The sequence below is a fragment of the Acipenser ruthenus genome, unplaced genomic scaffold, assembly GCF_902713425.1.
Source record: "Acipenser ruthenus unplaced genomic scaffold, fAciRut3.2 maternal haplotype, whole genome shotgun sequence".
In the NCBI taxonomy this organism is placed as follows: domain Eukaryota; kingdom Metazoa; phylum Chordata; class Actinopteri; order Acipenseriformes; family Acipenseridae; genus Acipenser; species Acipenser ruthenus.
The window spans coordinates 467,432-494,585 of record NW_026707271.1 but is presented as its reverse complement, the minus strand read 5'-3'; the positions used below and the strand labels follow the sequence as shown (position 1 = coordinate 494,585).

General features: G+C 49.4%; 1 protein-coding gene across 1 annotated transcript; it reads left to right on the top strand.

The window, feature by feature from the left end:
• On the top strand, window positions 1–27,153 carry LOC117397678 (inhibitor of nuclear factor kappa-B kinase subunit beta; the record flags this gene model as incomplete). Its single annotated transcript, XM_059018613.1, is given in 21 exon segments — window positions 1–115; window positions 918–1,012; window positions 7,306–7,423; window positions 7,940–8,009; window positions 10,218–10,306; window positions 11,191–11,280; window positions 11,556–11,680; window positions 13,143–13,250; window positions 13,606–13,735; window positions 14,077–14,271; window positions 14,585–14,699; window positions 15,288–15,411; window positions 15,823–15,974; window positions 16,403–16,464; window positions 17,346–17,455; window positions 17,995–18,044; window positions 18,488–18,587; window positions 24,809–24,956; window positions 25,441–25,550; window positions 25,847–25,946; window positions 26,397–27,153. Coding segments are annotated over 21 exon segments (2,268 nt in total). The 3' UTR covers window positions 26,469–27,153.
• Between the last annotated feature and the right edge of the window lies 1 nt (window position 27,154).

Sequence of the window (27,154 nt, the reverse complement as noted above, 5' to 3'; positions counted from 1 at the left end):
CTCTGCCAGGATGAGCCGCCCTCCCTCCCAGCACATTCAGACCTGCGGCCCCTGGGAGATGAAGGAGCGCCTGGGGACCGGAGGCTTTGGGAACGTCATGCGGTGGCAGAACAAGGTAGGACGGGCCACCCAGGAATCGCACAGCAATCCCATTGCAGAACTAGAAGAACCTGAGACTATGCGTTTTGCATCACCCTCTATATAGAGTGAATTGATTGTGCTTCATAAAGTGGAATAAAGCCTGCTGAATAATGTGACGTTAAAGTATTGAATTGCACACCGCCTTGGAGTTTTCCACAGACTTAATGAAAAACTGACAACAATTGAAAAATGTGATATTTCCAAAATCTAACATGAAATGCTACTGTTCTTCTATTCTGGCTTCCGGTGGACTTTTTTGCGATATCAGATTTGTAGTTTATTTTGATTGCGTGATGTTAAATAAAATATCTCAATTATGTTCATATAGTTTTTAAAAAAAAACAACTATATGATATACAGTAAAAGAATTATATACATTTTTTTACTGTATATCATGTATGATGCATTTCTCTGTATTTACAGTATTATGGATTTTCTTGTTGTTACTGCATCTTGTAAAGCGCTTTGTAATGGTGGTCCACTATGAAAGGCGCTATATAAAATAAAGATTAATTGATATATATATAAAATTGTAGGTGATGCAAAACTTTTGGCCAGAATTTGATAATTCCCGAATCAGGTTAATTAGGCCAAGTTAAATTGTCCAGGTACAATATTCTGCATGCCTTTCAATCACAGGTTTTGTAGCCAGATAGTGAAATAAAGCAGTGTACAGAGGGAGCTCAGTATATGAGCTGCTGGATACTGCATCACCCCCATAGCGTGGCCACGGCCAGGTCTGATAAACTAACGGCCGCTGTTCCCATCGTTCCCAGGACACAGAGGAGCAGATCGCTATCAAGCAGTGTCGGCAGGAGCTGAGCCTTCGGAACCGCGAGAGGTGGTGCCTGGAGATCCAGATCATGAAGAAGTGAGTGAGCTCTAATTAAAGTGAAAGCATAGCACAGGGAGAGCATGGGAAAGCATGGGTAACACTGTGAAGCACAGGGAGAGCATGGGAAAGCATAGGCAAGCATTATAAAGCACAGAGAGGTGTGGTAAAGCATAGGGAAGCATTGTAAAGCACAGAGAGGTCTGGTAAAGCATAGGGAAGCATTGTAAAGCACAGAGAGGTCTGGTAAAGCATAGGGGAGCATTGTAAAGCACAGAGAGGTCTGGTAAAGCATAGGGAAGCATTGTAAAGCACAGAGAGGTATGGTAAAGCATAGGGGAGCATTGTAAAGCACAGAGAGGTCTGCATAGGGAAGCACAGAGAGGTATGGGAAAGCATATTAAAAAACATGGTAAACTAACAGCTATAAAAGTGTCTCATAGTAGAAGCTCTGTTTTTTTCATTGGTGTTATTAATATTATTGTTTTTGGTATGGCTTTATAAGAGCTCCCTGGTATTGAGTTTGGCTCTTCCAGCCAAAAAGCATCGAGCAGTAATTTCCACAGCTGGGAGGCGTGTGGGCGGCAGCGTGTGGGTGCAGGGTTATGGTTTGGGGGTTTGGGGTTTTGGAGACATGCTTTCTGGGGTCCTGCTGGGGCTGGGCTCCCCTGTGGTTCAGACAGCGTCTGAAAAGAGAATCGAATCAGAGAAAAAAAAACAACTAAAAGTAGAATTGCAGCGCTTTGAAGTTTCTATCCGGAGATCCAGCGCTGGGAGGGGTGTTCCCCAGCCAGGGATTACTTTTCCTTCTTTTATTTTTAGCATTTTATTTTCAAGGGTTGCCTTTCTTTTAAAGTATGATTTACAATCACATCAAAATACAGTTATTATTATTATTTATTTCTTTAGCAGGAGCCCTTATCCAGGACGACTTACAATTGTTACAAGATATCACATTATTTTTCACATACCATTATCCATTTATACAGTTGGGTTTTTACTAGAGCAATCTAGGTAAAGTACCTTGCCCAAGAGTACAGCAGCAGTGTCCCCCACCTGGGATTGAACCCATGACCCTCCGGTCAGGAGTCCAGAGCTCTGACCACTACTCCACACCGCAGCCAGGTCGACTGCTCCGAGCTCTTGGTCTGGAGTGTATTTTTGCACTAGAATTTCACTTGCTTTGTTGTGTTTTGATTGACTGGTTGTAAATCTGTTCTTAACGCCTGAAGCTGCGCAAGGAATCAAGCGCTTTGTTCTTCAAACGGTTTCTTCATAAAAATCCATTCGAGAGCAACTCGAGTATCACGAGGAGGGAACTGACAATTCGGACGAGCAGATCCACCCTGTCAGTACATTTTAAACCCCATTGTTTCATGCAAAACCTCATTGCAAAAATGAAGAAAGTTAGCATCATTTTATTTAGTGGGACACACATCTTCCTTGTATCTTAAGAACATAAGAAAGTTTCCAAACGAGAGGAGGCCATTCGGCCCATCTTGCTTGTTTGGTTGTTAGTAGCTTATTAATCCCAGAATCTCATCAAGCAGCTTCTTGAAGGATCCCAGGGTGTCAGCTTCAACAACATTACTGGGGAGTTGGTTCCAGACCCTCACAATTCTCTGTGTAAAAAAAGTGCCTCCTATTTTCTGTTCTGAATGCCCCTTTATCTAATCTCCATTTGTGACCCCTGGTCCTTGTTTCTTTTTTCAGGTCAAAAAAGTCCCCTGGGTCGACATTGTCTATGCCTTTTAGGATTTTGAATGCTTGAATCAGATCACCGTCTTCTTTGTTCAAGACTGAATAGATTCAATTCTTTTAGCCTGTCTGCATACGGCATGCCTTTTAAACCCGGGATAATTCTGGTCGCTCTTCTTTGCAGTCTTTCTAGAGCAGCAATATCCTTTTTGTAACGAGGTGACCAGAACTGAACACAATATTCTAGGTGAGGTCTTACTAATGCATTGTAAAGTTTTAACATTACTTCCCTTGATTTTAAAGGGTTATCCCTGTGAACACTGGAATGTCGTCACATTGAGATGCAGTGAAGAGCTGAACTTTGCAAAGTGTGTTCATACAATTGGACTGAGATTTGAAAGGACCGAAGTCTGCTTCTTAACCTTGATGAATGTTGACTTGTTGAATTTTCGCACTGCTGTTTACAGATGTCTGCCGCTGTAGAGCTGCACCTCCCCTTTTATCTGAGAATCGGGCAAGGCCACGCGCGTCAACTACCCCGTTCCTCGCCCTGCGCTGTGCTTGAAGGGTTTGTTCGTTGCGTTCTTGTTCTGCACAGTTGTTTTGGGACGTCGCTATCAATGTACACGGTGTTACAGTCCGTTCAAACAACGCAGTAGACAAAAGAAAAGAACAAAATAGAAAAGATTCAGAAACTACGTTCAGAGTGCGTGGGGCTTCAACCTAAAATCTTTCAAGTGACGTCCATAAATCTGTATCGTTTGTAAAGCTCTGGACAAAAGCAATGCATCCCTTTATAGAATGAACTCCTTGTGCTTCATGAAGTGGAACCTGCTGAATAATGTTTCATTAACATATTGAATCGCACACTGCTTTGTAGTTTTCCCATATTTATTTTATTTATTTATTTTCTTAGCAGACGCCCTTATCCAGGGCGACTTACAATTGTTACTGTGAATTATCAACAGCCCTGTCTGATTCGTATACTGTGAATTATCAACAGCCCTGTCTGATTCGTATACTGTGAATTATCAACAGCCCTGTCTGATTCGTATACTGTGAATTATCAACAGCCCTGTCTGATTCGTATACTGTGAATTATCAACAGCCCTGTCTGATTCGTATACTGTGAATTATCAACAGCCCTGTCTGATTCGTATAGGGTGTGTTGATTTGTTGTTTCTGTAAGTTAACGTAGACTCTGGTCATTCTTTTGGCACAGAGAAGATGATATACCCGAGTCAGTAACCGTACAGCAGTTATGAAACTGTATAATTAAACACACACACACGCACGCACGCACACGCACACACACGCACACGCACACGCACACGCACACATAAACAAACATACGTTTTCTTTTTTACTAGAAGTGTACGAGATGCAGTGAGTAACCTGTATGTTGTAGCATTGCAAAATGTCTTATGCATTGCATTGAGCAGGGGTTTCCAGGCGCGGGTACGCGTACCGCTGCTGGTACTTGTAAGGTCATAGGCGGTAGGCATGTTTTCGGTGTTTGAAATGGATGCATTTCTTACTTGTAAAACAAAAACGAATGAAGAACGCACAGCAAGTGCAAAGCGACAGAAAGTTATATCGAGTCTGCTTGGATAATGTTTGTGCGTGCTTATCATTGTTACTTATCATAGTTTAATCTTGAGGTTAATGTTTTTAGTGCTGTAAACATTTTAAACGGCACACATAAGTGCTGAGGTGGGAAATAAATGATAAGTGATAAACATTTACAGTGCACTATCATTTCTAATGACTTTTCCGAACAGAAAGCAAAGAGATTCTTAAATCCTGTCTTTTAATTCTGTGCATCCAGAGACACGTCATTCACTTTGAAGAACGAAGCCCTGTCTTAGTTAAAGCAGCAGTTTGTCAGTCCCAGACTGTTGTGAAAACGTATATATTAAGTAAACAAGACCAAAAATGTGTTATTCAGATTATTCTATCTTTTATTGTTATTATTATTATTTATTTCTTAGCAGACGCCCTTATCCAATTGTACAATTGTTACAAGATATCACATTATTGTTACATACAATTCCCCATTTATACAGTTGGGTTTTTACTGGAGCAATCTAGGTAAAGTACCTTGCTCAAAGGTACAGCAGCAGTGTCCCCCCACCTGGGATTGAACCCACGACCCTCCGGTCAAGAGTCCAGAGCCCTAACCACTACTCCACACTGCTGTCCATATACAGCACTTAACGAAAAACTGGCAAAAATTAAGAGACATTTCAAAATACTGTACCACTATTATGGCTTCCGATAGACTTTTCTGCGATATCATTTTGTAGTTTCTTTGATTACACAATGTTAAATAAAAGAGCTAAATTATGTATATATGTTTTTTTAATGTTATCTCAATCTTAAAATGATAGGTGATGCTAAACTTTTGTCTTTAGCTGTACTCTGCATTCCAGTGAAATAACTGCTGGTCCTGTGGGGTTACTATGGAGATCGTCATGTATTTTTGTTGCCAGTATTGATTAGCTGTTCTGTACAGGGAATAGTCTTCAGTTTCTGAAAATAAACGACTCCTCAGCTAAAACCACTCTGACGATTTCTTACCACCCTTGTGCAAACCTGCTGGGTGCAGAGTGGAGATGCAGGACGCTTTTCAGATGGGAGGCGTGTCGTTCTTGGCGCGCGATCCTGGGGCAGACAGACTGTGCTGCAAGCGCTTGGATGCTAGAGGGTTAAAACGCCAGCTCAGGCATTTAGACACATTTCCTCGCTCCAAATAAGTGAATTACTCACCGAGGCTTCGTTCTTTAATTATAAAATAATAAACAGTACAGTCATGCAACGTCTTTTAAAAATAAATGCAATTAAAGCAGCGTGTTTTGCATTGTGCCTGGCCCCTGTGTGTAATATTCCTCAGCTCCTGGTAAACAGTGTCATACAGTCTGTGTGGGAGGCTTCCTGAGACCAGAGACCAAACCACAGGCTGTGTGGGGCGGGAGAGACGAGGACAGGCTAGGAGTGTGGTGTGAGAGTCAGCAGAGGTCCGGCCGCAAATCAGAAACAGAAAAGCAATATACGTGCAGGGTGCGTGTGTCTTTCATTTTCCAGCACAGCCATCTTATTATAATGTGGGCTGCACTGCCTCGCGATAAAGAGCCTGGAATGTGTGTTAGTAGTGGGGCAGAGGAAGAAGAATAGCAACAGTTATTATGATTATTAATATGATTATTACAGTGTGCGCCGCTTTATCAGCCTCAGGAGAAGGATAAATATCCTGAATAAGCGGCTGCCCCAATTAAACGAGAGGCATTATTATTATTATTATTATTATTATTATTATTATTATTATTATTATTATTATTATTATTTAGCAGAGGCTATTATCCAAAGCGACTTACAGAGACTAGGGGGGTGAGCTCTGCTTCATCAACAACTGCTGCTGCTGCTGCAGAGTCACTTCCAATAGGACCTCGTTTGTTTTACGTCTCATCCGAAGGACGGAGCACAAGGAGGTTCAGTGACTTGCTCAGGGTCACACACACAGTGAGTCAGTGGCTGAGCCGGGATTTGAACCTCCTGGTATCCAGCCCCTTTCAATAGCCACTGGACCATCAAGTTCAATCATACAGGTACATTGCTGCCCAAGCAGGCTGACAGAGTCCTAGTGAGATCGCAGTAAAACCTGAACCGCTAAACCTGCTCTGCGGCGTGACTTTCCTGGCTGGAAGCTCACAGTTAAAGCTGGAATGCCTCCAGCTGCGCTGCACTGTGAGCGTCTTTACAAGCGTAGTTTCTTTTCATTACACCATGTTAAAGAAAAGATATCAATTATGTTCATGTCGCTTTTTATTTATTTATTTTCCTCAATCCTAGAGTTCTCTGCGATGCAAAGGTTTTGGCCGCAGCTGTAGATGATAGACGTTGTCAGCGCACAAGCAGCGCCGTTGTTTCCTGCAGGTTTGTGGGAAATCAAGGTCTTCCTTTGCCAAGGTCTGTGTGGAGGCTTTGATTGTGTTCTCTGCAGCGGCAGGATGGGTGGGGAGCCGGGGAGGGGGGGTGGGGGCAGGGGCAGGAGCAGGGGGGCGCACCCATCACCGCAGCGACACGTCGTCCCACAAAAACAGCTTTATAGGGACCTGTAAAACTGTTTGCATTCTTGGTATTAAGTCTGTGGCGATTAAAATTATTTTTTCTATTTTTGTTTTTTTGGTTTTAAACAAACTGCAAAATTGCGCAAGGATCAGCTTCATTGTTTTGTTTTTATTGCAGTCCTTGTTATTGTTCAGAGTGTTTTGAAGATATTTGTTCGACACTGAAGTGTAATTTGGAGAAGTGTAGCCACCCCCCCCAATTCAGGGATATTTTTAGAGTCCTGCAATGAACACAGCGATTGGGGGCTGATATTTATTTATCTGTTTATTTATTTGGACACACGATTGAGGATGCGTTACACCTCACACTTGTGTAGTGTGTGTGTGTGTGTGTGTGTGTGTACCAGTCTGTTGAGTTATGCTGTGTGTTTGTGTTGTGTGTGTGAGAGAGTGTGTTGCGTGTGTTTGTGAATGTGTTGTGTGCACAGTTGTTTTGTATTGTGTGTTGTGTTTGTGTGCACTGAGCCCCCCTCTCCTAACCTCCCTCCCCCCCCTCCCCCCCTCCAGGTTGAATCACGTCAACGTGGTGGCAGCGCGGGAGGTTCCCGAGGGGCTGCAGAAACTCAACACCAACGACCTGCCGCTGCTCGCCATGGAGTACTGCCAGGGGGGGGACCTGCGCAAGGTGAGGGGGGGCACTACCGGGGGGGCTTGCAAGGTGAAGGGGGGCACTGCGAGGAGGGGGGGCTGTGCAAGGTGAGGGGGGGCACTAACGGGGGGCTGCGTAAGGTGAGGGGGAGGCACTGCCGGGGGGGGGGCCTGGCAGTGTCCTTGGCCGTGACTCCCAGCCCAGTCCTGTGGAGCTGATCTGAAGAGAGAGATATCGCATTGCCTGTGTTGGGGTACAGTGAGGTCATCACAGCAGCACCGCCCTCCTCGCAGGGCCTGTGTTGGGGTACAGTGAGGTCATCACAGCAGTAATGTGCAAACTGCCCTTGATACTGTTGCAAAATGAGAAAAAAAATATTTTTAAATCAAAGTCTTTGGTATAATAATGAGCGATGGAACATATTTCTTTGTTCTCTCTCTCTCGCTCTCTCTCTCGCTCTCTCTCTCGCTCTCGCTCTCGCTCTCTCTCTCTCGCTCTCTCTCGCTCTCTCTCTCTCTCTCTCTCTCGCTCTCTCTCTCTCTCTCTCTCTAGTACCTGAACACTCTGGATAACTGCTGCGGGATGCGGGAGGGCTCGGTTCTGATCCTGCTCTCAGATATCGGTGAGTCCGTTTTGAGAAGAGGGATGGAGAACCAGGGAGGCAGGTGGAGGTTCTGTCATTAAACAGTATAAACAGAAACACCCGTCCGACAGTCTCCTAGCAGAGCAGTCATCCGGAAATCAGCTGAAGCATTTCCACACGCACGCCCTTTCACTTCCTCACAGAACACAGCAGCGTTGAGTAAAGTCAGAGCAGGAGAAAGGGTGGAGGGCTGGCAGATTACCCCTGAGGGGAAAAGGAGTCCCTGTCACTTCCACGTCCTTCCGCCTGTCCGTCAGAAATAACTCGTCAGGAACTGCTGTGGCGGTCGTGAGTCACCGTGACATCATCGTGACATCAGCGTGACTGCATCAGCAGCGAGGTGACTGCGCTGCTTTCTTCTACAGCAGCGGCCAGACGTTTTGCGTCGTCACTCATAGATTGAAGTGATTTTCCTTCGTAAAGTCGAATGAAACCTGCTGAATAATGTTACTCTAGCATGTTGACTTACACACCGCTTCGTAGTTTGAAAACATAACAAAAACTGACAAATGTGACGTTTCATTATCTAACATGAAATACTGTACTATTGTTATGGCTTCCAGTACACTTCTACAATATTTATTTATTTATTGCATTTTTATAGCGCTTTTTATACAAAAGTATCGCACAGCACTGTACAGTACAGAACAGAAAAAAAGAACAAACCGCAATGCATTTGAATAGCATGTCACGCATGCAGCTGCCACAGTCAGACCAATTCAATCACAGCATACACATCATAATACAAAAGCAGCCTTTTAAAAGTTGCATGAAAACCCACTGAGATAAGAAAGCCGTTTTATAAAAGTGTGTTTTCAGTCTTGAAACTGGACTCTTGACCGGAGGGTCGTGGGTTCAATCCCAGGTGGGGGGACACTGCTGCTGTACCCTTTACCTAGATTGCTCTAGTAAAAACCCAACTGTATAAATGGGCAATTGTATGTAAAAATAATGTGATATCTTGTAACAATTGTAAGTCGCCCTGGATAAGGACGTCTGCTAAGAAATACATAAATTAAGAATAATAATAATAATAATAATAATAATAATAATAATAATAATAATAATAATAATAAGAGTGCAGAATTCCTTAAACCCAGAGAGGGGGATGTGGAGTAAGGGAGTCTGGCCCGTCTAGGGATGGTTTCCTCAGGAAAGCTTGCAACCGTTTCCGTCCCCCCTGGGGGTGGGGATGAGGTCACAGCGAGCGTGCCCACCTGCCAGCTGTGCTAGCCCGGCCGTGTGAGTCACGGGTTCAAGGTCACAGGGAGACAGGCACTCAAACACATGCACACAGCACCAGTCCCATGAATTCTACATACGCACTTAAACACACATAGAGTATCGCACACACTTGATTAACAAGGAGTGGATGCTGCAAGAATTCAGATAGTTAGAGACACTGTTTGACCTGCAAAGTGTCCCATAGCTACAGCTACGACCAAAAGAGTTGAGACACTAAATACATATTGTGTAATCAAAATGATATCGCAAGAAAAGTCTACCAGAAGCCACAATAGCAGTGCAGTAGTATTTTATGTTAGATTTCGAAATGTCACATTTCTATAGGGTAAACTTTTGACCATAGCTGTAGACTCCCACACAGCCGCACAGGGCTGGTCTCTTCCCCAGCCTACCCAGGATTTGTCACGGGCAGCAAGCTTCTAAAAATCAACTCTGCTTGAAAATCTTAAGAGAAGGAAAGAAGGAATGTAACTGTGTGTCTCTCTCTCTCTCTCTCTTCCTCTCTCTTCCTCTCTCTTCCTCTCTTCCTCTCTCTTCCTCCGTTTTTCTCTCTTTTTCTTCCTCCGTCTCTCTCTTTTCCTCCCTCTCTCTTTCTTCCTCTCCCTCTCTATCCCTCTCTCTCTTCCTCCCTCTCTTTCTCTCTCCCTCCCTCCCTCTCTTCCTCCCTCTCTTCCTCTCTCTCTCCCTGCCTCCCTCTCCCTCTTTCTCTCTTCCTCCCTCTCTTCCTCCGTCTCTCTTTTTTCCTCCCTCTTTCTTCCTCCATCGCTCTCTTCTTCTCTCCCTCCCTCTCCCTCTCCCTTTCTTTCTCTCTCTCTCCCTCCCTCTCTCCCTCTCCCTCTCCCTTTCTTTCTCTCTCTCTCCCTCCCTCTCTCCCTCTCCCTCTCCCTTTCTTTCTCTCCCTCTCCCTTCCTCTCTCTCTCTCCCTCTCTCTCTCTCCGCCAGCCTCTGCGCTGCGCTATCTCCATGAGAACAGGATCATCCATCGCGACCTGAAGCCGGAGAACATCGTGCTGCAGCAGGGGGAGCAGCGGGTGAGTGAGCCGGGTTCGAGCTCCCGAGAGAGGCAGCGAACCCGGGAATTTAAGATTTAAAAGCCCCTGCTGTGTTGAAAATGCCCCCTCATTCCAGTCCAGTGCCCCAGTTTAAAGGACATGCGATGTGAACATCAGGGTTATTTAAGATTGAAAGGAATACTTCTGGTACAGAAAGTGTGATTTATAGCAGCGTTGTTTTGCCTTATCGTTACAGCGCAGTGGGAAACAGGGCTCTGCAAAATTATGCAGAAAATGTGAAAAAAAAACACATTGAGACTTGTAAAGCCACGTGACAAAACTTGAACTCCACAACGATCATGGTTTTAAACATGTCTCATGAACCTGCTGTTCAGTTCTGCTCCCTCCTAATGGGATTGTAGCTTTAAGGCTGTATAGTTTGGCCCGGGCAGTGCTGTTTCGAGCCCCTCTGGGACCATGCCTCCCCCCCAGTGCCATTTCAACTTCCCTCCCACCCTGTGCCAACTGTTATCAGGAGGCCCACACGGAATAACAAAACTGCTTCCTGGAAATCCCAGGTCACCGAACGCTCCCACGTAGTTTAAGACGTGTTTGATCGGTCGCCCCATTCCCTGCTGGGACCGGCCACGCCGCGCCGCTCCGTGATGCACCCCTGTTTCCAGCTCTGTGACCCACCCTCCCAAACTTACTCATCGCTGGAATATGTGACAATTTAGACAGTACCGACACGTAGTGATGCGTTTTCACATCTTAAATATTGATATTGCATTGTAACCCTGTACTGCCCTGTAACAGCAGTACTGCAAGTCGCCTTGGATAAAGGCATCTGCCAATAATAATAATGATCAGGCAGACTTTGCTGTAAAGTGCGTCTCTGACTCTGTGTCTCCCCATCATTGCAGCTGATCCACAAGATCATTGATCTGGGCTACGCCAAGGAGCTGGACCAGAGCAGCCTGTGCACCTCCTTTGTGGGAACCCTGCAGTACCTGGTGAGGCTCCAGCGCAGCCCTAACCCAAACCCGAACCCTTCACTGCACAGAGCCATTGGCCCCCTTGTTAAGAAAGGCTCCTGGCATCATTTTGGGTTCTTTTATCGGGCGGGGGTCATTTTTCCTCTCTTAAGTAAATATCTTTTGTAAGAATGAGGCCCCACAGTTGAATGGTAACAGCGATGGCACAGAGAGCGCAGTGATAACGCTAGTGCTCATTTCTTTGATTAATACTCCCGTTCACCCTCTTCCCCGTGGCTGTGTTTGCCCCCCAGGCTCCGGAGCTGCTGGAGCAGCGCAAGTACACGGTGACGGTGGATTACTGGAGCTTCGGCACGCTGGTGTTCGAGTGCATCACCGGCTTCAGACCCTTCCTACCCACCTGGCAGCCTGTGCCCTGGTACGAGCCCCTCGCCCCTCACAGCTCACCCCTCACCCCTCACAGCTCACCCCTCACAGCTCACCCCTCACCGCTCACAGCTCATCCCTCACCCCCCACCCCCCACCCCTCGCCCGTCACAAAACCCCCCTCCCCCCTCACCCCTCACCCCTCACAGCTCCCCTCTCATAAAACTCTGATTGCATAGCAGTTTCACCCTTTCCAGGTTTTACTGTGAGCTTGATTATTATTATTATTATTATTATTATTATTATTATTATTATTATTATTATTATTATTATTATTATTATTATTATTATTATTTATTTCTTAGCAGACACCCTTACTCAGGGCGACTTACAGTTGTATACAATAAATACAGATCAAGAATTACAGTACAATTAAGAGCAAGATACAAAATACAATGACTTCAGTCCTAATAAGAGCAAATACAAAACCCAGTATGATTTGATATCGGGGCAGCTCAAGAGCAGATAACAGTGTTGATAGTTACATCAGGGTTAGATATGAGTGTAAGTGTAATACAAGATACTACAGATTGGGTTCAGTGCAGGATTAAATACAGTACAATAGGGAGCAGATAACTGCAAGTTAAAGTGCATTAGAGGCAGAGTGCTATATTGTTCAGAAGGGGAGAGTTGAGTTTCACAGGTGTTGTCTGAAGAGGTGTGTCTTGAGGAGGCGCTGGAAGGTGGTCAGGGACTGGGCAGTCCTGACATCCATAGGAGAAGGCCACAGTGTGTATAGGTAACAAGCCAGAGAGTATCTTATCAAAACCAGGAATGGATCAAACTGCTATGCAATGGGAGTCTTAATCACAAAATGCAATAAAGGAAACAGCCCTTTCACTTCACCTCATTTAAACAGTGACAGTGAGGCGAGAGTTAAGTTCTCGGAGCCAGTTCCTGGGCACGGTCGGGCTGTGACCTTTTCAGAAGCCTGTGATTTGTTCCTTGCAGTCAGTCCCTCGTGGGCAGTTGTTCTTGGACGTGTCTGGCATGTTGTTGTAGTAAAGTGTGTTTGTGGAAGGACCCCAGGAGGAAAGCACAGCCTTCCAATCCTGGCTGTGTCGAGATTGCAATTCGATTACACTCTCCTTTTTCTATTCCGCTGCCCTCAATTTCATGAAGCTGGAACGCGGGGTCACCGGTTTACATATTGTTTTGAAAAGCTATTAGAAAAGGAAAAAAAAAACAACACTTGCTATCCATCACTATAAACTATCACTATAAACAGCTTTTTCCTGTTCCTTGCAAACCATTGAAAACACACACAATACAATACACTGGCTCTATTCCTGGTCCCATTAGAAGGAGTGTGTACGTGTGCGTGTGTGTGCGTGTGTGTGTGCGTGTGTGTGTGTGTGTGTGTGTGTGATGGTCTTGCCTCCAGTTGAGGTGTGAATGGCTCTAGTTCCAGCGAGGCTCCTAGTCTTTCATTACCGGGCTCCTGTCTTGGGCAGGCACACCAAGCTGAAGCAGAAACAGGAAGATGACATCGTGGTTTATGAAGACCTGAGTGGAGAGGTGAAGTTCTCCAAACACCTGCCCTACCCCAACAACCTCAACAGGTGGGTCCCCTTACCCCAGCATCCTGCCCTCCATACGGCGCAGGCTGTATCTCAGGAGCCTCTCTTCCAGCCGGGATGCAATCCTGGTCCAGGCATTCCTTATCGCAGGTTCTGGAGGGTTTTCCCAGTGTCCAGTCAGCTATATATATATTTTAAACGGCTTTCTGTAAAGTTAGCCTTCCTGTCATTTTATTTTGTTATGTTGAATTAGTTTCAAGTCCGGGATTATTATTATTATTATTATTATTATTATTATTATTATTATTATTATTATTATTATTATTGTGATTATTGTGGCGGTTGCTGTGCTATGTCGGGACCCCCTTGTAAACGAGCCCCCCCTCCCCTCCCCAAGGTTCCTCTTGGAGAAGATGGAGTGCTGGCTGCAGACCATGCTGAAGTGGAACCCCCAGAAGAGGGGCACAGACCCCACGTACGGACCCAACGGCTGCTTCAAAGCGTTGGACGACATCCTGGGACTGAAGGTGAGCTCACAGCCTCTGGGATGGGAATAAAGACTCCCGTTGCATAGCAGTTTGATCCATTCCTGGTTTCACTATGAGTTTAATAAGACACACACTTGAGCTTGTTACCTATATGGGGCTAATCGAGCTGGTACTAAAACCTGGAATGGGTGAAACTGCTCTGCAATAAGAGTCTTATTCCCATCCCTGCTGTCCATCCCAGCATGGAGGCGGGATGGAAGTAAGACTCCTTTTGCAGAGCACTTTCACCCATCCCAGGTTTGAATATGTGTAGATTAGCCCGCTGTGTATAGATAACAAGCTCAGGTTTGTCTTTTTAAACTCGACTTCTCTCCCGCTAGCTGGTTCACGTGCTCAACATGGTGAGCGCTGAGATCCACACCTTCCCCGTCACGGACCGGACCAGCGTGCCGGAGCTGCAGGAGCGAATCACCATCGAGACGCACATCGAACCGGCCAATCAGGAGCTGCTGCTGGAGGCGGGGCTGCCCCTCGACCCCCAGAAAGAGGCTGCGGAGTGCGCCGTCGACTACAAGGTGAGAGAATCCCCCCTGCTGAGCCATCTGTTAGCCAGTCACCCAGGGCTGGGATCAGGGGTCCCTTTGTAGAGCGGTCTGAGACGTTTCACTGTGAGCTTCGTTAGAGACACGTTCAGCCCATCCGAAGTAAAGTCGGGTCTTAAAGGATCCCAGTGATTCAGCATCAACAACTTGGCTTGGTAACCCTTGGTCTCGATGGCCCCTGTGTGGCCCCCCTGTGTCCCCGCTGTGTCTCAGTGGCCCCTGTGTGGCCCCCCTGTGTCTCAGTGACCCCTCTGTGTCTCAGTGGCCCCCGTGTTTCTCCTCACAGCTAATTGATGGCCGCCGGACGGACATGCCGCTGGTCTTCCTGTTCGACAGGAGCAAGAGCAGCTACGAGCCCCAGTTCAGCCAGCGGCCCATGCCGGACAACATCAAGTTCGTGCGTGAGTAAAGACAAAAAGAATGATAACATGAGACAAAATCTAACATGAAATCCTACTGTATTACTGTTATGGTTTCCGGTAGACATTTTTGCGATTTTTATAATTTTGTAGTTTTTTTTTTATTACACGATGTTAAAGAAAAGATCTAAATTATGTTCATAAAGTTTAAAGTTTTTTTTTTTTTTTAAATGAACAGTCAATTCTAAAATTCAAATTGTATCGGGTGATGCTTTTAGTCATAGCTGTGTGTGTGTGTGTGTGTGTGTGTGTGTGTGTGTGTGTGTGTGTGTGTGTCATTATTATTAAGTAGTCATTTAGCAGATGCTTTTAGCCAAAACTATGTGAACTCTGCTTCAACAACTGCTGCTGCTGCTGCAGAGTCACTTCCAATAGGATCTCGTTTGTTTTCTGTCTCATCCGAAGGACGGAGCACAAGGAGGTTCAGTGGCTTGCTCAGGGTCACACGCAGGGTTAGGGTCGGGGTTGGTGCTGGATCTCAGTCCCGGTGGTTCTGGGCGAGTCCAGCTTCCTAACAGCTTGATTGAACATCTCCACTGGGTTGTGCTTGTCTCGTTCTTGGTGCCGCAGAGACAGACCCGGAGAAGGTGCTGCCGTACAGCCCGCTGAGACGCACGTGGAGCCAGGCGTGGCACACCACCCGCACCCTGAAGGAGGACTGGCAGCGCGTCCAGCAGGGGCAGAAAGCAGCGCTGTAAGGGTCCTCACTGAGGCACACTGTACTTCATATACATGCATTACAGGGGTGGGAGGGAGACCCCACTGCAGAGCCCTTTCATCCATTCCTGGTTTCACTAGGAGTTTAATAATCAGACACACCTGAGCTTGTTACCTAGACACACTGGGGCTGATCAAGCTGGTAGTAAAACCTGGACTGGGTGACACTGCTGTGGAACAGGAGTCTTATAGCCATCCCTGCATTATATACAGATATATACATTTATATACATTATATATACTAACCTGCAGAGCCTGCCTCTCATTATTCTCTCCTTTCCTCCTCTCCTCTAACTCCTAACTCCTCTCCTCTAACTCCTCTCCTCTCCTCTCCTCTCCTCCCCTCTCCTCCCCTCCCCTCTCCTCTCCTCTCCTCTCCTCTCCTCAGTATGAGCCTCTTGCGTCACAATGGCACTCTGTCCAAGCAGAAGAACGAGATGATCTCCATGCAGCAGCGACTCAAGGCCAAGCTGGACTTCTTCAAGAGCAGCATCCAGCTGGACATGGAGAAGTACCTGGAGCAGAAGGGCAGCGGCATCGGTGAGTGAGAGGGGAAAGGAGGGGGGGAGGAAGGAAGAGGGGTAGGGGTGGAGGGAGAGGGAAAGATGGGAGAGAGGGAGATGGGGTGGTGATTGAGCTTGCAGAAGGGAGATGGAAACAAAAAAGCACTGTCCCATACTGATGAGACAACCTGCCGCAGCCAGGAAGGGCATTTCAAATACAAGGCAGCCAGGTTTGACTGCGAGCTGAGCTGAGCTGAGCTGCGGTGTTCGTTTCTACGGTTGTTACTTCTTAAGTTCATAGTAAAATGTGGAATGTCTCTGACTGCTATGAAGCGGGAGTCTTGTACCCGATCCGCACTGCCTGCTGGGAACGGCAATCGCGATGATCGTGCTTCAGTTATTTAGATTAGTCGGGCGTCGTTTCCAGTGTAAGGATATAGAAGTGTCTCCTTTCTCTCCCTGCAGCCTCTGAGAAGATGATTTCAGCCTGGAGGGAGATGCAGCAGGCAGCGCTGAGCTGTGGGCAGGTAGGGGCTCAGAACAGAGCACTCAGGATCCCAAACAAAGCACGTGCAACAAACTCCAGCTGCCTGTCCACCAACCAGCAGAGAGACACAAAAATAAAACATCCAAACTTTCAACATTTCACCCATCCTTCAAACACTCTCAAATAAAATCTTCAGAAAGAAATCCCCGGCAGTGAAGACGGTGCATCTGACACTAGTCCTCCAAACGAAACCCCTTCTCTAATGGTTACATGGCAAAGCTTGCAATGTGAAGCAGTTCAGTTCAGCCTCTGCTGTCTGTCCCTGCATCGCCCCTGTGGTGGCCACTGGCTGCAGATGCTTTTATCCAAAGTGAATTTGCAGAGACTAGGGGGGTGAACTCTGCTTCAACAACTGCTGCTGCTGCTGCTGCTGCAGAGTCACTTCCAATAGGAGCTCGTTTGTTTTACGTCTCATCCGAAGGACGGAGCACAAGGAGGTTCAGTGACTTGCTCAGGGTCACACACACACACACAGTGAGCTGGGATTTGAACCTCCTGGTATCAAGCCACTTTCTTTAAGCAGCAGAACCACACTGCATCTCCTGAGTGAAAGATATTCAGATGCAAGCTGCTGGGTGCTTCATGGTGTAGGCTGGATATGAGAGTAGAAGGGATCATATAGAGTCCAGGCTGCTATGTAGCAAGGCTAACAGAAAATACATTGTAACTGTATCTGAAACATCATCAAATACGGAATCAGGTGGCATATTTGAATTCTTTAATAAAATAGTTACATTTCTGCGCTAGTGAACCTCCTGGTAACAAGCCCCTTTAACCGCTGGACCACTCAGCTTTCTTGCACAGCAGTTCTGAATATGGGAGGGGGGTTTGGAGGAAGTCACGGCTGCTTTGTGATTGCAGACGGAGGAGGTGACTAACCTGGATGTCCAGATGATGGCGCTGCAGACCGACATTGTGGATCTGCAGAGGACTCCGCCGGGGTGGAAATACGGAGACGCGCTCGATGGGCTGTGAGTCCCGGGAGGGGAGGGGGAGGGGGGGGGTGAGTCCAGGGGGGGGGGGGAGGGGGGGCGTGGGGCTGCAGGAAACGAAGGGCAAATACGCTAACAGCATGGCTGCAGAAGTCATCCAGGTTTTCTAGGCATCATTAAATGATTAACTGACCAGGAAGGCGATTATATTAATTATTATTAATTAGTCATTTAGCAGACGCTTACAGAGACCAGGGGGGTGAACTCTGCTTCATCAACAACTGCTGCTGCTGCTGCTGCAGAGTCACTTCCAATAGGAGCTCGTTTGTTTTATGTCTTATCCGAAGGACAGAGCACAAGGAGGTTCAGTGACTTGCTCAGGGTCACACGCACACGGGGTCTGTGGCTGAGCTGGGATTTGAACCTCCTGGTATCAAGCCCCTTTCTTTAACCACTGGAGGACCGAGCCTATATGGGTTCAGCTCAGCAATTCAGGGTGAGGGGAGGAGAACTGGGGCTGCAGCCAGCAGGGTCTGGCTTGTTTCAGAAACCTGACTCTCTAACCCGTTCCCCCGCAGAGAGGCGAAATCCATGGAGCTGTACCGCAGACTGAGGGAGAAGCCTCGAGGTAAGAGCAGCACTTCACTGTGAACAGCGTGTCGGAGGAGCCCCTGAAGCAATGCTTACAGCACCTCCTGAAGGGGTAAAGCCAGCCTCTCTGTTCAGTGCTAGTTATTGCTGTGCTGTTTGCAATGCTTACAGCTCCTCCTGAAGGGGTAAAGCCAGCCTCTCTGTTCAGTGCTAGTTAGTGCTGTGCTGTTTGCAATGCTTATAGCGCCTCCTGAAGGGGTAAAGCCAGCCTCTCTGTTCAGTGCTAGTTAGTGCTGTGCTGTTTGCAATGCTTATAGCACCTCCTGAAGGGGTAAAGCCAGCCTCTCTGTTCAGTGCTAGTTAGTGCTGTGCTGTTTGCAATGCTTATAGCGCCTCCTGAAGGGGTAAAGCCAGCCTCTCTGTTCAGTGCTAGTTACTGCTGTGCTGTTTGCAATGCTTACAGCTCCTCTCCCTCCTCAGACCAGCGCAGCTCCGGTGACTGTCAGGACATTGTGCGCCTCGTGGTTCAGGCCGTGCAGATCTACGAGAAGAAGCTCAAGGATTTCTACACACACCTCAGGTAATGTGCGCTGTGCCGGGGCTGCGGTGGGACCAGCATGCACTGCAGGGGAGCTCCATTCAGCTTTGAATTACGGCTTTGCAGTTTTCCCAGGTACAGAAAAAAATGACAACAATGGAAAAATGTGGCATTTCGAAATCTAACATGAAATACTACCGTACTACTACTATGACTTCCTTCCGGTAGACTTTTGCGATCTCATTCTGTAGTTTAATTTGATTACACGATGTTAAATAAAAGATCTAAATTATGTTCATACAGTTTTTGTTAATTATGTCACAATCCTAAAATTCTAGACGATGCAAAACTTTTGGCCAGAGCTGTATTTGTACATCAATTAACTGCATATAGAAAAACAGTGAAGAAATCCTGCATATGAACAGTGACTGGCCAGCAGTGTACATGGCACTACAGTGTAAACCAGTGCTGTCCAATCACAGCCCTGGGGGGCCAATCCACTCCAGGTTTAACAGATGCAAGAGATCATGAACGACTTCAGGGGTTTATTTCAGTTAAACGATTCAGAACAGGGTTGGAACAAAGACCAGGACTGGAAAGGGGCCCATGTGTCCGCTCCCCTGATATAAACTGTAACGCCCACACCTGTGTTTGAGCTGAGTGTCTGTGATGACGGGGGGGTGAGTCCCTGAGCGCTGCTCTGCTGTCTCCCTGGCTGACTCCCCTCCCGCTCCCCTGATATAAACTGTAATGCCCACACCTGTGTTTGAGCTGAGTGTCTGTGATGACGGGGGGGGGGGGGGTGAGTCCCTGAGCGCTGCTCTGCTGTCTCCCTGGCTGACTCCCCTCCCGCTCCCCTGATATAAACTGTAACGCCCACACCTGTGTTTGAGCTGTCTGTGATGACGGGGGGGTGAGTCCCTGAGCGCTGCTCTGCTGTCTCCCTGGCTGACTCCCCTCCCGCTCCCCTGATATAAACTGTAACGCCCACACCTGTGTTTGAGCTGAGTGTCTGTGATGACGGGGGGGTGAGTCCCTGAGCGCTGCTCTGCTGTCTCCCTGGCTGACTCCCCTCCCGTTCCCCTGATATAAACTGTAATGCCCACACCTGTGTTTGAGCTGAGTGTCTGTGATGACGGGGGGGGTGAGTCCCTGAGCGCTGCTCTGCTGTCTCCCTGGCTGACTCCCCTCCCGTTCCCCTGATATAAACTGTAATGCCCACACCTGTGTTTGAACTGAGTGTCTGTGATGACGGGGGGGGTGAGTCCCTGAGCGCTGCTCCCTGCTGTCTCCCTGGCTGACTCCCCTCCCGCTCCCCTGATATAAACTGTAATGCCCACACCTGTGTTTGAGCTGTCTGTGATGACGGGGGGGTGAGTCCCTGAGCGCTGCTCTGCTGTCTCCCTGGCTGACTCCCCTCCCGTTCCCCTGATATAAACTGTAATGCCCTGTGGCGGAGTGTCCCGCCCCTATTTATTATTATTTGTATTTTTGTTTGCGGCGCGGGTAAAAGCGCCGCGTCTTTTGTTATTATATTTAAAAACCCCGTGAGGATGCATGGCTGATCAGCTACTGATTATTTAACTAGCTGACAGTCATGCATCCTTACCAAACGCGTGCAGACTCTGGCCGAGGGATAATAAGATAATTACCAACTAGTTAATCCCTCGGCCAGAGTATATAAACCAGCAGCACTCTGCACTCGGGGTTGAGAGTGTAGAGGAGAGTACGGGAGAACGGAGAGAGAAAATAACATTTAAAAAAACAATTGCTAAAACGTGCTGGATTAGCCAGCACGACACTTACTTGTTTGTTTGTTTATTCGTTTGGCCCTCGCGCCTTTTTGTTTTGTGTTTTTGTTTAATATTTTGTTTTGTTTATTAAATACGCTGAGTGCACTAACACTCAGCTTCAACTGCCCATCCACTGTTTGGTTTGAGTTACTTCCTGGTCCGTGACGTCATCCACATCACCACTGCGAGCCAGCCTGCCACATATGGTGTCCTGCGTGGGACAAACAACGCCTCCAACAGCCGGACCAGGATTGAAAAGTGCGTTTTTTTTTTTGTTTGTTCGTTTTTTTTTTCAAATTAAAAATGGGGAAAAGTAGCCGGAGGAGAAAGCAGCAGCAGCAGCAACAACAGCAGCAGGAGGCGCAGCAACATCAGCCTTACCTTGCCACACTGGATATCTGCCTCACCTGCCTGAAGGGTGAGGAGTGGTGCTTCGCGGTTGGTGAGGTTGGGCACGTGGCACCAGACCAACCCCCTCCATGGCAGGAGAAAGAGGAGCCAGAGCGTCCAGTGAGGGAGGACCTGCATCCTCCAAAGAGGACGAATGCACTCTCCTCTGAGGGAGTCTGGGACTGGCTGGTGGAGCCGGGGAGGGATTATGAGGAAGCCCTCCCTGCAGTGATCAACCTCCTGTGGGCAAGAGATGGGGAGCGCTGGGAGGCCTGGGAACAGCAACACCACCCAGCTTCCCTCCCAGACATCGCAGCCATGGTGTTCAACTACCTGGCTGCGGATATGGGAGAGACCCTGCTGCTGCCGTCTCCAGCGCCAGAGGGAGAGGAGCCATCGCTGCCGTCTCCAGCGCCAGAGGGAGAGGAGCCATCGCTGCCGTCTCCAGCGCCAGAGGGAGAGGAGCCATCGCTGCCGTCTCCAGCGCCAGAGGGAGAGGAGCCATCGCTGCCGTCTCCAGCGCCAGAGGGAGAGGAGCCATCGCTGCCGTCTCCAGCGCCAGAGGGAGAGGAGCCATCGCTGCCGTCTCCAGCGCCAGAGGGAGAGGAGCCATCGCTGCCGTCTCCAGCATCAGAGGGAGAGGAGCCATCGCTGCCGTCTCCAGCGCCAGAGGGAGAGGAGCCATCGCTGCCGTCTCCAGCGCCAGAGGGAGAGGAGCCATCGCTGCCGTCTCCAGCGCCAGAGGGAGAGGAGCCATCGCTGCCGTCTCCAGCGCCAGAGGGAGAGGAGCCATCGCTGCCGTCTCCAGCGCCAGAGGGAGAGGAGCCATCGCTGCCGTCTCCAGCATCAGAGGGAGAGGAGCCATCGCTACCGTCTCCAGCATCAGAGGGAGAGGAGCCATCGCTACCGTCTCCAGCATCAGAGGGAGAGGAGCCATCGCTGCCATCTCCAGCATCAGAGGGAGAGGAGCCATCGCTACCGTCTCCAGCATCAGAGGGAGAGGAGCCATCGCTACTGTCTCCACCAGCAGAGGGAGAATGCCTGCTGGTTTCGCCTCCACAGCCTGGGGAGGAGCCCGAACGTCCTACGCCCGAGTGGGAGGAGCCCGAACGTCCTACGCCCGAGTGGGAGGAGCCCGAACGTCCTACGCCCGAGTGGGAGGAGCCCGAACGTCCTACGCCCGAGTGGGAGGAGCCCGAACGTCCTACGCCCAAGAGGGGGGAGTCGGTGCGTCCACAGCCCAAGAGGGAGGAGTCGGTGCGTCCACAGCCCAAGAGGGAGGAGTCGGTGCGTCCACAGCCCAAAGAGGGGGGAGTCGGTGCGTCCATAGCCCAAGAGGTGGAAGTCTGCGCTTCCACAGCCGTAGGACCCAAGCTGCAGTCCCAAGAGCCAGAAGGGGAGGAGTTACAGGCTCAACCCCCTGAATTTTTCTGGGGGGGAGAAGGGCAGGATGCTGGTGTTCCCCAGCAGCCTCTATTTATGCTGCTGAAGGGAGCACGGCACACACCAGCCCAGCCGCCACAGCAGAGGGAGCCAGCACCGCCACAGCCTCCCTCTGAGTGGCCAGCATCCGCCCCATCGCCTCTGCCTCCACCACCACCAGGAGCAGAGCAGCAGGAGCTGCCTCTGTCTCCACCACCACCAGGAGCAGGGCAGCAGGAGCTGCTTCTGTCTCCACCATCACCAGGAGCAGAGCAGCAAGAGCTGCCTCTGCCTCCGCCACCTCCACCAGCAGAGGGTGAATGCCTGCTGGTTCCACATCCACCGTCGTGGGAGGACTGCTTGCCCCTCCCACCTCCACCAGCAGAGGGTGAATGCCTGCTGGTTCCGCCTCCACCGTCGTGGGAGGACTGCTTGCCCCTCCCACCTCCACCAGCAGAGGATGAATGCCTGCTGGTTCTGCCTCAACCGTCGTGGGAGGACTGCTTGCCCCTCCCACCTCCACCAGCAGAGGATGAATACCTGCTGGTTCCGCCTCAGCCGCCGTGGGAGGACTGCTTGCCACTCCCAGCTCCACCAGCAGAGGGTGAATACCTGCTGGTTCCGTCTCAGCCGCTGTGGGAGGACTGCTTTCCCCTCCCACCTCCACCAGCAGAGGGTGAATACCTGCTGGTTCCACATCCACCGTCATGGGAAGGACTGCTCCTGCCCTGCCTCGCACCACCCAGGGATGCCTGCCTCGCATCGCCTGGGGCTGCCTGTTCCACATCGCCTGGGGTCGCCAGGGATCCTGCTTCGCCTGGGGTCGCCAGGGATCCTGCTTCGCCTGGGGTCGCCAGGGATCCTGCTTCGCCTGGGGTCGCTAGGGATCCTGCTTCGCCTGGGGTCGCCAGGGATCCTGCTTTGCCTGGGGTCGCCAGGGATCCTGCTTCGCCTGGGGTCACTACACTGTGGTCGGAGCCCCACGGAGGGGAGCTGCCGGCCATGAAGAAAGGGGGGGAGGTCAGGAGACCAGCTCCCCCAGCCGCACTTTCGCGGCCGGAGATCATGTGGTCAGAGCCCCACGAAGGGGAGCTGCCAGCCATGGAAAAGGGGGGGGAGGTCAGGAGACCAGCTTCCCCAGCCGCACTTTCGCGGCAGGAAATACTGTGGCTGGAGCCCCGTGAAGGGCAGCTGTCAGCCATGAAGAAGGGGGGGGAGGTCAGGAGACCAGCTTCCCCCGCAGCAATTTCGCTGCAGGAGAAAGGGTGGCCAGAGCCCCACGGAGGGGAGCTGTCGGCCATGAAGAAGGGGGGGCAGGTCTGGAGACCACCCCCAAAAATTTTTTGGCCAGAGGAGCTGGCCGGTGCGCGGGCCATTGGAACACTACGGCTGTTTGGGTGGGAGGAGGACATCCCACCGTGGCCGCCACCTTTGGCCCGTTGCTGCCCCTGTTCCTGCGCCGGGACTGCTGACCGGGACTTTGGGGACTAAGGGGGGAGGTGGCCGAAAAGGCCATGTGTGCTGCGCACAAGGGGGGGCATGTGTGGCGGAGTGTCCCGCCCCTATTTATTATTATTTGTATTTTTGTTTGCGGCGCGGGTAAAAGCGCCGCGTCTTTTGTTATTATATTTAAAAACCCCGTGAGGATGCATGGCTGATCAGCTACTGATTATTTAACTAGCTGACAGTCATGCATCCTTACCAAACGCGTGCAGACTCTGGCCGAGGGATAATAAGATAATTACCAACTAGTTAATCCCTCGGCCAGAGTATATAAACCAGCAGCACTCTGCACTCGGGGTTGAGAGTGTAGAGGAGAGTACGGGAGAACGGAGAGAGAAAATAACATTTAAAAAAACAATTGCTAAAACGTGCTGGATTAGCCAGCACGACACTTACTTGTTTGTTTGTTTATTCGTTTGGCCCTCGCGCCTTTTTGTTTTGTGTTTTTGTTTAATATTTTGTTTTGTTTATTAAATACGCTGAGTGCACTAACACTCAGCTTCAACTGCCCATCCACTGTTTGGTTTGAGTTACTTCCTGGTCCGTGACGTCATCCACATCACCACTGCGAGCCAGCCTGCCACATGCCCACACCTGTGTTTGAGATGAGTGTCTGTGATGACGGGGGGGTGAGTCCCTGAGCGCTGCTCCCTGCTGTCTCCCTGGCTGACTCCCCTCCCGCTCCCCTGATATAAACTGTAATGCCCACACCTGTGTTTGAGCTGAGTGTCTGTGATGACGGGGGGGGGGTGAGTCCCTGAGCGCTGCTGTGCTGTCTCCCTGGCTGACTCCCCTCCCGCTCCCCTGATATAAACTGTAATGCCCACACCTGTGTTTGAGCTGAGTGTCTGTGATGACGGGGGGGTGAGTCCCTGAGCGCTGCTCTGCTGTCTCCCTGGCTGACTCCCCTCCCGCTCCCCTGATATAAACTGTAACGCCCACACCTGTGTTTGAGCTGAGTGTCTGTGATGACGGGGGGGTGAGTCCCTGAGCGCTGCTCTGCTGTCTCCCTGGCTGACTCCCCTCCTGCTCCCCTGATATAATCTGTAATGCCCACACCTGTGTTTGAGCTGAGTGTCTGTGATGACGGGGGGGTGAGTCCCTGAGTGCTGCTCTGCTGTCTCCCTGGCTGACTCCCCTCCTGCTCCCCTGCAGTAAGACGGTGGTGTGTCGGCAGAAGGTGATGGAGCTGCAGCCCCAGGTGGAGGGGCTGCTTCAGCAGATGAGCGTGAGTGAGAGGATGGTCCGGAGCCTGCAGGAGAGGAGGCAGAAGGAGCTCTGGAACCTGCTCAAGGTGGCCTGTGTGAGTCCTGGGGGGTGTGTGGGTGTCCTGGTGCGGTAGGGAGGGGGGAGGGGGGAGGGGGGAGTGTGAGTCCCGAGGGGTTGGAAGGGCCTGTGTCCTGGTGCAGCCCAGCCCAGCTCTGGACAAAAGCATTGCATCCCCCTATACAGTTATCTCATCCTGCTTCATAAAGTCGAATGAAACCTGCTGAATAATGTTACGTTAACATATTGAATTACACGCCGCTTTGTAGATTTCCAGATACTTAACAAAAAAAACTGACAAATTGAAAATTGTCAGAAATCTAACATGAAATACTACTGTGCTACTGTTATGGCTTCCGGTAGACTTTTGCAATATAATTTTGTAGTTTGTTAAATAAAAGATCTAACTTCTGTTCATATAGTGACCCTGCTCCAGGGTTGTAGTGGTTTCCTGTTTCTATTGTCTTGTTGCTGATGAGAATCTCACTCTCCCGATGATGATGATGATGCCTCTCTTTCAGAGTAAGGTGCGCAGCCCGTTGAGTGGCAGCCCTGAGGGGGGCGCTCCGTCCCAGCTCGTCTCTCCCGGGCGATCCCTGTCCAGGACACTGCCGGATGAGACCCGTTGCAGGTGAGCAGAACCGGGCTTCGGGACAACCCAACTGAACCCTTTAAAGTACAAGGGACATGCGTGTCTGTGTGTGTGTGTCCCACAAGTAATAAACAATGCTGACTTTTGTTGTTTTTTGCATGAAACATCAGGGTTTTACTGACAGGTTGTGAGTTGCTCTCACATGTATTTTTTAAGAAGCAACCTGTTTGAACAGCCTCTCGATTCCTTGTGCACCTCACTGGAGAGGAGAGGGAGAGAGGAGGTGGGCTGAGGGTATTAACCAGCCTGTTTGTTCCCTGCTGTGATCTCTGCAGCGACGACTCTCTCCTGGTGATCGAGGAGAGCAAGACCTTCGAGAGCCGGCTGCAGAGCCTGGTTCAGGAGACGCTGGAGGAGCATGAGCGGGACAGCAAGGTAGGTTCGGCTGTCCGGAGGGGGCTTCACAGGCCAGTGCCCTGTGCATTACCACACTACTTACATGCATGTTAAAACTAAACCACGGCAGCCTCCGAGGGACAAACGGAAAGGCGCTTGAACGCGAACGTAGCAGAATCCGTTATTGAGTTTTTTTATATGCTCCTTGCTGCTGTGGGGCAGCAGTGTGGAGTAGTGGTCAGGGCTCTGGACTCTCGACCGGAGGGTCGTGGGTTCAATCCCAGGTGGGAGGACACTGCTGCTGTACCCTTGAGCAAGGTACTTTACCTAGATTGCTCCAGTGAAAACCCAACGCATAAATGGGTAATTGTATGTAAAAATAATGTGATACCTTGTAACAATTGTAAGTCGCCCTGGATAAGGGCATCTGCTAAGAAATAAATAATAATAATAATAATAATAACTGAGTTGGGTGTCTGCGTATCACAGGTCCTGCAGCAATGGGACTGGCTCTACGAAGAGGGAGAGCTGTCCAGGCTCGAGTCACAGGAGAGTCTGTGAAGAACCGGAGCAGCACAGTGTACTGTACGTGGTCCCCTTTGCCTTGACTGATGAAAGCGCAGACCAGAGGTTGTAGGAGCGCAGAACATTTCCTGAGGCATGCAGCAGCACCGCCCTCTTGTGGAGAGAGTCCGGTACTGCAGCTTCCCTGCTTCTGGTTAAGAGGGCTGGTTGAACCCCAGCAATGCAATCATCCCATTGTTCCTACTGGTTAACACAGAGAAGTGGAGATTCCTGACAGATGCAATACAACGCTGTACATGTGCGTACAGTATTGCTCCTTTTATCTTGTAGGTTTTGCTGTGTGTTTGAAATGGGAGTCTGTTTCTGTTACAAGGTATTGCAGTAATTGTATATAAAACGTTTTTTTGCCCTGTAAATTAAAGTTTTGTGTTGAAGATTGTTAAACAGGATTAAATGCTGTCTGGATGTTATTAGGAAACAGCATCTCCTGAAACATTTCCCTGTTCAACCCACTCCGACCTTTGCCTCCCATGTAACCCCAGGATTACTGCTTCCATTCTTAAAAGGTCATGAAAACTTAATGCAACATGCATTCCTACATGAGAGAAGCTTACTGGCTTAGAGCAGGGGGCTGGGGGACCGGGGTGTTGCGCTTCACATACATTCCATTCCTGGTGCCGGGCTTGGCAAGGGAGACCAAAATAAAATATCCAAACACAAAC